Consider the following 10,775-nt stretch of genomic DNA (forward strand, 5'->3'; position numbering starts at 1 on the left):
GGAAAAGAGAAAAACTTCATCGCGTTGGGTTGAAGAAAGACGAACGAACGTGCTTTTATCAACATGCTAATAAAGCGAGTGCACACAGAACTGTTTGCCAATTGACTCCAGAGTGAACAAATTGGCCCTCGTTGACAACGATCAGACGCGAGGGCTGATAAAGAGGCCGACTGTGTGGCTGCAGACACTACACCAGCGGAAATACGAAAGAAGAAAGAGACGGAGATGATGATTCACTTTTATTTTTTAAGGGTTTATTCTAGTCCTGTTACATTTTCACGAAGCAGGTGTACGGTAGATGAACGAATGATCGTTCGAGCGAATCGATCTTTTAAGCTTCTTCGGTGGAAATAGAGAATCTGATGATGAAATAGCTAGGTCGCTAATTGTCACGTCATAGATAACGATATATCGTAGAATACCTCGAATCCATTCAAATATGATTCGATACTTGGAACGTTTGAAAATCACGAACTGTAGGTCTTCGTTGGTCTTTAAGATTTTGATGAGTCTTGATTATTGTTCTCGGTGATTTTGAAAGATTTAGCTTCGAAGACTCGAAAGCTTAGTGGCTACAGTTAATACTTTATACGAGTGTATTATACATGCCTTTTCGATATATCATATTTTATATAATATCGTAAATTTATTTTCGATATTATAGGTATATAATATAAATACTATAATATTATTAACAATATACAATTGAAACGTTTTAAGATTCATCAGAACTGTGAGGACTGAAAACTTGATATAACTTCAGATCCCCAGACTCGACATTAAAAACCGACAGGACTTGAAAAAGTTTTACATATCAAATTATATACAAAATGATTCGCATTTCGTTTCCAGCATTGAAAATCTTCGAATCTCGTCGAAATTGAGATTTAAACTCGCATCGCCAATGGATTGATGCCACTCCCAATATCTCGCTCAAAATCTTTTAAGTCGCCGTTTCCTCAGTCGAAACATTTCTAATTTTCTGCTCGACTGATTTTACGGCCTTGCTATTTCACCAGGGAGGGCTATACTTCTTTGGCGAACGAAGACCACAATCGACGAATCCGCGTGCTTGATGTGAACAGGCGCCGGCCGCAGGGTCGAACACGTAAGTGGACATACAACTTCCTAAGTTGCACACGCCTTTCCGACATACCAAATATTTCGTACAGTCTCCTGGATATGGTAGCACGTCGAATTCTTTCCCTTCCTGTGAATAAACAAATACAATGATAGAAATTGTGGTTGGAGATAAAGCATTAAGAATATTCATAAGAAGAAATAGTACGGTAGAACTCCACTTATCTAAACTCTGTTTATCGAAACAAAATTTTAATTAATGTTCGATTACTCGATCCAATCGTGTTTTTTATTCGGAACAAATTTGTATAATTACAAATGTGTATAATTTCCCATCTTATGTACGTATATGCGGAAGGATTTCCTAAAATATTGAGAATCTTTTCGCTTGTTAAAACAAGAGATTGACTTAACTAAATTGCTACCGGTTGTATCCACTCGTTTGAACTTTTATTTATATGTGAGTGTGTAAAGGAAGAGTAATAAGTAATGGAGGAAATAAACTTCAGTCAAATGAACAGTTCTTGCCTCAACGAGTTTACATAAATGGAATTCTGCAGTAATATTATCTTGATTATGTCCTGCTTCAGCACTGAAACTGAGAAACACGTCAAAATGACAAATTACATGTCTTTTTGGCAAACACTTAATTTACATTTTAAAAAATTATTGAAAATTATTGCTAGAATATTAGTGAAGATTATTATTTACGGATTGTATGCATATATACAGGCGCTTTTAGAAAAATTAATATTGATATTATAATTAATATTATTCAGATAGGAATATATATAATTATATATACGTCACACTACTTTAATTGTAATTATTTATGTATAATACATATATTTATTGTAAGTATGATTGGTGAGAGAATTGTGAAGTAGAACTAATCAAAAAGCAATTATTTATAAATAATTCCTACACATTCGTAAATCCTAAGGTATTTTTATAAATTCGTTTACCATATGTAACAAGTGGAAAAATTCGGAACAAATGATTGTGACAGTTAAATACATTTGAAAATTAAGACGTTAAGAATAATTCATGGCATAAAAACATATGTAGATAAAATTATGTTGAAATAAGAAAAACCAGATACTAGGAAATAACTTTAGGTCTATGCTATCAGCATAACATAGACCTTACGTAATAAAAAATCTGTGATGTAAGAGGAAGCTGATAAATATTACTCAATTATCAATACTATAGTATGGTATATAATAAAACAATTTTTAATGATAATTTTGTTTTTCCATTCATTGAAGAAATTAAAAATCTTGTAACGTCGAAATATCATTTAAAATTTAACTAGCACCTTACGTAAGTATAACCACTTCTAACGATTATAAATTCATTAATATATGGTGAATATATTTTACAAATAAATAAAAGGAATAGGCAGTAAAAATAATGAAAAAGACTACGAGATAGAATCTATAGTAATATAATACCCTGAAATTACAAGAAATAAACGTCAAGATTACTCTAAATACCCGGGAATAAGATAACAATAGCAGTTGCGAAAAGGAATGAACATCAATTTGCTTTAAAAGCATAAACAGAATTAGATATACAGTTGCATGGACACAGTGAAAATTTGTACGAATATAAACTAAAGAAAAGTTACAATCATATCAGCAATAATTATTAATAACAAAAAGACCTTCATTACCACTTTCATTCTCTTAGCAGTCGACGCAGTGAAACAGTAACATAATACACACAGTAAGATCAACGATCGAGATGTCATCCTCTTGCATGCAAAATGACTGTTGTATTTGTTATATTTAATTGTACAGTACACTAATGATCAAATTGTTTCGAATAAGCTGTCAGCGTGGAGATCACGTTTCAGTGAATTAACAGCAAAATTATTTGACGAATATTTTTTCCTCTTTTTTTTATGTGCTATAAACTATTTGGTCGATTATCTACTTGATACACGAACGAAGGTCGTCTGCAGACTGTGCGCTCTTTGCGAGCAGTAGCCAGCGTGCATAGCACTTCCGGCACTCATTGCGAAATTAGCAATTGTCAGCGACAGATACTCGTATTATAATATTGCTCGTCGATAATTATATTTAATCGTTGAAGATACGTGTAATATTTGCCGAGACATTGAAATTTTATGAGGTAGATAATTATCTCTGAAGCAATATATCCCAATTAACCGAAAGTGTATATATATATGTAGATGTATATGTATATAAGTAAGTACATACACACGTTATACATAAATTATGTATGATTTAATTGTTGAAAAATTTGAAACCATAATAAGAATATAAAATAATTAATGATGTGAATTGAAAATAAATTTTATTCAATTATTCCACTTCTTTGAATTGTTTCACTTCTTCACATTCTCTCGCTGGTACATTTGTTCGTAAAAAAGGAAATTTCAAATTGTTGTTGCACAAATTATCCACGTTGCATACAATCCTGACGATTTTGGAGAGGATAGTCGCAGGTGCCGATGTTTGGATTAAATTCCGTCCCTGTGCCACACTCCAAAACGAAACAACCGCTACCATCACAATGTTGGTACTTTCTACAGTCGCCTGGGTAAGGATAAACTTCCCCCTAAAAATAATTAAGTTAGAATATGCTGTCGTATGTATTCTACATAAATTAATGAACTCATTAACGTATATGTCTATTTCCTCGACTCATCTAGCATAGCAACTTATCTACCTCTATCATCTTATATATTATACAAAATGACAAAATTTATATATGATAGTTACTAAAATATTATGTATAATTGAAAGTATTCTAACAAAATACGCACAGCTACTAATCCACAAAAGAAGATGATACAAAGAATGCTGCACAACAGGACTACAGAGAGCTTGATAACAGCCATGACTTCCGCCTGTAATTCGCTACTCGAATCTGTCGAATCTACTCTAATCCGTTCCACAAAGTACGTTATTTGCCAATGAAATGGATTTTATATATACTGCATCATGCAAGCAAAAATAAAGAACGTAATTTAATACGTTATCTCGATATGAACTATTTCGCCGACTTCACATCTATTTTCATTATCGAACATACGCATGATACATTTTTTCCGACCTTATCGCCATTAAATAGCCAGGATCAAGGATACGAATAACAAGTTCAAATATAATTACATTATATTATGAGAAAAATTTTAAAATACGATAGGAAGAAATGAGATAGAAGGAAATAAAATAGAGATAGAGATGGTGATACTAAGCGAAAGTAATGTAACCTTTTCATTTGTTATACAAATAAAATACAATTACTCACAACAATCGAACAATCTTTAAAACAGAATAACTTTTCGAAAATTGGGTCAATCCACTTGAATTTTTTTGGCTAGTTGAGAGGATTAGCTTAATATATGACGTGTAAAAAAAATGTAAGAAAATTGCAATTAATGGGAATCGCGGAGAAAATAGTAAAAGTCTCTTTTTACAACCTTTCTATCTGAACCTGTACATATTTGCATAATTTAAATACCTTTTACAGACTTACGTCAGTTATACACATGCCGAGTATTTCATCGAAATTGGTTAATGTCTCTATGAACTAGAAACGATTTAGAATAGTGAAAATCGCAGTTTTCCACGACTTTCGGCCTAAAGTCTAAGAGTGACATCAGACGATCGATAATATTGTCGACATTTCAACTTTTTCAACATCATCGCGGTTTGTCAATAAATACTGACAATATTGACAATATGCAATATTTATTGACAAACCATATTTCCCTCGCACGTTCAATATTTATTGACGACACATTCGGTTTCAAGTTAGCGTTTGTTCAACGATATCGAGTAAGAAGACAATTTGTGTAGCCATTATTTCAGCATTATCAATGAAGAAACCAAGGAAGAAGAGGACTGGACATGAGCTAGGAAGTACTTTTTAAAAAGAGACATGTTTTCGCGTATAAATTTGCTGAATGAAATTCGAATATTCACTCTAAAAGATTTTCAAAATTATAAGTAACACGTATTTCCCACTCTCTGATTTTCTAAAAGAGGATCTGCGTATAACTCATCACATCCTGGACACATCGACAACTTCTTTGTCTTTTATTACTTTTTTCTTTTCCATTGTTAATATTTTTTTCTTCTCTTCGTCTTAATTAATGATAAGATGCTAGATAAAATTTACAGGAAACATTTACAGGGTAAATTTGTTATGTGGATAAATAATATCAAAATAACGTGAAGACATAGAATTTATTTTAAACCACACGTGATATTCAATTCTAGACCCTTATAAACGCCAAAATTTACATCCCATGGAGTTTCGATCTTCGATATTACAATAAAAATTATTACATTTTATCAGAAATATTACCGTAATCTCAATTTGATGACGATTATGCATGATTTATTCTAATTATTGTATTTATGTGTATTAATAATATGATTATTGTTTATTCGATTTCACTTTATTAAATTTCTTCACATTTAAGCTTGTGTATGTCTTCGTCAAAAGAAAACGTATCCTCGTTTGATATGGATTATCTATAGCCACCTTTTCATCAAAAAGGAACGTCCTCTGAGAGTAATACAGATATAAGGAGCAGGATAACGGATTTTACAATCGTTAACAACACAGGATGTTGAACAATCATCCACATGTGGACGTAGACCAACTTGGGTATCTGGACCAACTAGAGTTTCCTCCTAAAAATAATCGTATTATAATATGCATTATTATTTTCTATTAATATTTTCTTTCTATTCTATTTTTCTTTCATGTCAATACTTAAGCAAATACTTATCAATTAGAAATATAGCATTATTACATTTCCATTGATAGTTATCAGTTACATTTACCAGAAGTACAATCTATCAGAAAATGACAAAATTTATAAGCAACAGTTATTAAAATATTAACAATAAATCTGTGTAATTATAAATATTGCGACGATATACGTACAACTGCTAATCCACGGAGGAAGCTGATACAAAGAATGCTACAGAGAAAAAATGTAGAGAGTTTGATAAAAGCCATGACTTTCTCCGTAATTTGCTTCTCGAATCTGCTAGTTCATTCCACAAAATGCGTTCTTCGTTAGTGAAATGCATTTTATATGTATATACTATATCTCATAAGAATAAATTAAAAAGAATAAGTCATTTAGATACGAACTTTTTCGTCGAATATCATTGTCTCCACAATATGCCCAATGCAGCGACTCAAATTAGTAGAAGTAAAGAAAATATTCTTGTGCTAAGTACGCGATAAATGTAAGGGACTTCGGCTATTGGTTGAAGAACGATAATCAATTGTTGAATTCAAGAGGGGATTTACTCACCATGGGGCATTGTCATATTATAGGACTTGCTTCGACTTCTCGAGTTTATGACACAGACGACGCCCAGAAAATTATAGTATCTGAAGATTGTGAGTACGCCCCTCCGTTTACTTACTTGCACTAAGTCGAATGGTTGGATGGATTGATTTTATAATCACTAATTAAAAGATAGACACTAAAATATGTAATTTTTAAAGATTAATACTTATCGCTTTCACAAAATCTAGGTTCAGCATGCCGATGATAAACGTACATAAGAAATATAAAACAATGAGTGCTCTAAAAAAAATTCCTGTGTATCCTGCTGCTATATTCTAAAAGATATATCCCACTGATACAATGATATTCACATCTGAATTGAAGAAAGTAAATGCTTCCATATACACCTCTATTGTAAATAACGCGACTCCATCCTCAAATTTAAATCTCTAATTTTAATGGAACTTACGCACGATGTATGTAGGTCCCGAAGAAATATTTCCTACGTTTTTATTTTATGTGCTGATATTTTATGATGATAGTTAATAACACATTGATAATTATTCTTCTTTATTTGACTTCGTACTAAACGATATTACATTCAACATAGGAGAAAAATATTTCATCTTGTTTCTATGCTTTTGCTACGGATTTCGTTAAAGAAAATTTGCCTAATAACCGTTCATGTAATTTTTGATATGGATGCCGAAGGTCAGAATCAGTTTTAGGTATTCTGAGTAGTTTACGGACTTTTGGAGATAGGAGTACTAAATTTTGTAACAGTCCATAGCAATTATTGGTAATCCAAAACAAGGATAAACACTAAAACATTTAATTTGCAAACATTAATAGAATGAATAATAACACAGAATAAAGTAATTATTCATTTTGTCAAAATGTAGATACAACATACCGATGGTAAGCATGCCATGATAGGCATAAAACAAACAATGAGTACTCTACAGAAATTCTTGTATATTCTGTTAAATCTTGAATCCTTTATTTTAAATAATACGTAATTTACCTAAAAAAACGTATCATGTTGGTACAGTGATATGTAAATTAAAGAAAATAAATACTTGCATACATACTTCCATTGTAACTAAGTGAGAAAATCCAAAAAGTATAGGCAATATAAAAAAGTGATCTATGTCTACAAGATTTTGTATCCATCCGAAACCACCAGTAGTCAATTCTTGGAAATCCTTTACGGTGGCTAGCATTAAAATTTTTAGGACTTAGTTTTGTTGCTATTTTTGTATTAAAAACACTATATACAAAATACATTACTCACCAGGACTTATTTGAGGCAATACATAACACATATTCCTTACTGCAACTGAGAAACTTATCCATATTGGTGCTTGCAATAATACCATTGCAACGCTTTTAAATGGATGACAATTGTCTCTTACATATAATCTTTTTTGTTCGTTAGACATCTATTACGCAAAGTGAAAAATTGGTATACTTGATATAAATAGAAGAATATAATAGTGTGTATCCAAATACTTTACATTTAAATACCTCGCGTGTATATAAAGCAATCGCACGTACTGGACTCAATTGGGACAATACTACTTCCCTGTCCACTTTCCTTTTTACTTTCTCTGCAATATCCATCATTTCATCTTTCAAGTTTTCCTGTTTTGCCCTATTGTGAAGCTAGATAAAGATCACTTAAGAAATATATATTCCAATCTTAACACTAGCTTAACTTAATTTGATAACATAATAATGATACTCACATCGAGTATATTTAATGGTAGATTTATAAATGTTCTTGTAATAATTGTGGTAAGTATGATACTTGCCCACCATGGTAAACCTGTTTGATAATGCATGTATCTAAAAGCTTCGGTGACCCATTCTACACATATACTTTCAGATATCATTTGGAAAATGCCACCATTGTATTTAATAGTTTCATTTACAACTTCGAATCCTGAATTTGAATATTGTCTAACACTATTTACAGCAGTAGGATAACAATTGCTAGGAATTTTTGAAATTAGTACTATATCCTTGTTACATAGTAACGATCTTTGAAATACTTTTGGATGGAGTTGTTGATGCAAAACAGCATTTTGTGTATTTGAAAAGTTTCTCTTATTTGAAAAATATCCCATTAATACTTTACTATTTAAAAAATGATTCTTATACACATTTAGGAGAGAAGCATTGGAAATATAATGAATAGAACGAGGATGTTTTACAAAAATACTACTATTACATTTAAAATCCAATTGAATTTTTTTAAGTATTCGTACATTCATGGTTACACAATAACAATGAACAATTGCAGAATAAGATTTAAAAAAACCTAGTTTTCTTTCGTGTTTACATCTATAAATATAATGTTCCTATATGTACATGACAATTACGACGAATAGGTTAGTTACTAAACTAACCTCAAATCGTTCACGATTATGCATGATTCCTTCTATTCCTTATGTTTAAATGTATTTAATAATATAATAAGAGTTAGAATGCTCTGTATATTTATTTATTAAAATTACAATACAAATTACATACTTTGGAGAAAATAGGTATTACGTGAAAATAAAAAACCAATAAATAAATAACCAATAAAAATCAATCTTTTAACATTTCTACAATTCATTACAATAGATTAACATCACTGTAGTATCATTATTGTTAACAAACCTAAAAACAAACAAAATACTTTAAATTATACCATTGACGAGGTACAAAATAGATGTGACATTCAATATTTTTTCGTTATCGATTCAGTATGGTAGTGGTTTGAAATAAAACTAAATTTTCCTATTAAATCATTTAATTGTAAAAATTATTGTATGTATAATTCTTTAAATTTAATAAATAGGAATAATGTATAATTCTATTAATAATATTAATATAACGTAATTAAATAACATTGCGCATCTTGTAATATTCTTATAAATTAATAATATATACAATTCTACTAAAAAAATTGTTAATATTTCCAAAAATACGACAATCTCTAACTTATATACGTAATGCCGCAAGTTTTACTATACTGTTATAATGATATTTTTATAAGTTATGTTTATAAATCCACTTACATCGGTAAAACAGGAACATGTCGGTAAGTTGTTATAAATGTACGTGTATTCTGTACCTCCTCGGTGATAATTCTTACGTTTGCTGTAGAAAATTGCAGAGGGCGTAAGAAACACACCGGTTTACCATCTGTAGATAATAATAGTAACGGTGTAAGTTATATGCATACATTTTACGTAATCGGATAAAACTATAATTCCAGTAAATGTTTTAAGTTTATAGAATAAAATGTAGTTATAAGAATAATTTCATGTTATTTTATAGTTATCATTCATTACTGCATAATTATCATCTGTGATAACCGTTTACTACTTAACTTGCAATGGTAACAATATAGTTTCTTATAATAATGCGACATTTAAAATTCCTTTAAATTCGAATAATATATCCCAGTTTTAAGAAAACTACAAAATTTGATATGATTTTGCCGCATTATTGTAATAACAGCTGTATATATTACTATCGATGGTACATAATAATATTTATCAAATAATAATTGTCAGCGACAAAGTAATAACAATTTTGTATGAAATAAAAGTTGCAAATATTACGTAATATTTTTTTTAAATGTACATTTTTTACAATAGACAAAATAAACTGCATCTTTAATTAATCATATCCTTATCGATAAATATATCTAATATAAATATATCATCGTACCGTTTATACGTATATTATAAATGGCGATAAAATAACTTTTAAACGCTAAATTGAAAGATATAAATGCGTATATAAAAAGCGTAATTATCGAATGTAAACAATTTTACTTCGATAACACGTATCATACATCTAATTTACAATTCGCGAAAACGATACCCCATAGAGGATCCAAAATACTGGAAGAGGAAAAAGAAAGGTGAGACTAAAGGATCAGGGTATCGACACACACATATATATACATATAACACATTCTCGACAAAAGTTTCTCGAATCGAAGCACAATGTTCATTTCACGGCTTGAGGATTGGAGGGAGGAGGTCGCGCGTCGAGTATCTTTGCATTAACATTTACCATCCCTTCTTTTTCTGTAAACCGCAGTTCTCGCATCATCCTAGCGATTTCCAGGCATCCCCTCGTTCCAGGAACTGGAAGAAACGTCGGCATACCATTTCAACGACAAATGGCATCGCAGCCCTAACAGCCACCAACGACGTCGGTCTAATCTCGAAGCAGCGGTTGGTCGTCGAGATCCTGGCTCTTTTCCCTCGTCGAATGGGCGTGCTGGAAACGCCCATCCACCCTTGCTACATAGATCTGCACCCCTGTGCCGTCTCAGGGGTGGAGTCGACCAATGACACGGTGGTAACGTTCGTCTGACAACGTGGCCTTTGGAGCCGCC

The 10,775-nt window shown here is 31.2% G+C and overlaps 1 protein-coding gene across 2 annotated transcripts; it reads right to left on the reverse strand.

The window, feature by feature from the left end:
* Window positions 1-5,177: 5,177 nt before the first annotated feature.
* LOC138181750 (cytochrome c oxidase assembly protein COX18, mitochondrial) lies at window positions 5,178-8,786 on the reverse strand. 2 transcript variants are annotated; one of them, XR_011173592.1, is made up of 7 exons: window positions 8,119-8,786; window positions 7,898-8,035; window positions 7,665-7,812; window positions 7,462-7,586; window positions 7,284-7,394; window positions 6,392-7,192; window positions 5,284-5,756 (listed from the first exon to the last, which is right to left on the reverse strand). XR_011173592.1 is itself a non-coding variant. In XM_069116874.1 (6 exons), exons 1-6 carry the CDS (start codon window positions 8,644-8,646, stop codon window positions 7,004-7,006), a joined length of 1,239 nt encoding a protein of 412 aa, XP_068972975.1. In that variant the 5' UTR covers window positions 8,647-8,786; the 3' UTR covers window positions 5,178-7,003. The 2 variants fall into 2 exon arrangements, 1 of the variants encoding a protein (XP_068972975.1); XM_069116874.1 differs by having other exon boundaries at window positions 5,178-7,192.
* Window positions 8,787-10,775: the final 1,989 nt, after the last annotated feature.

The sequence above is a fragment of the Bombus flavifrons genome, chromosome 7, assembly GCF_040668555.2.
Source record: "Bombus flavifrons isolate JBK064 chromosome 7, iyBomFlav1_principal, whole genome shotgun sequence".
Classification (NCBI taxonomy): Eukaryota; Metazoa; Arthropoda; class Insecta; order Hymenoptera; family Apidae; genus Bombus; species Bombus flavifrons.

Coding starts and splice junctions, on each gene's coding strand:
- LOC138181750 (XM_069116874.1), bottom strand. CDS start 8,646: ATGAATGTACGAATACTTAAAAAAATTCAATTGGATTTTAAATGTAAT. Junction 7,587..7,664: donor ATTGCCTCAAATAAGTCCTG/GTGAGTAATGTA, acceptor TTTTAATGCTAG/CCACCGTAAAGGATTTCCAA. Junction 7,193..7,283: donor TCATGGCATGCTTACCATCG/GTATGTTGTATC, acceptor TAAATGTTTTAG/TGTTTATCCTTGTTTTGGAT.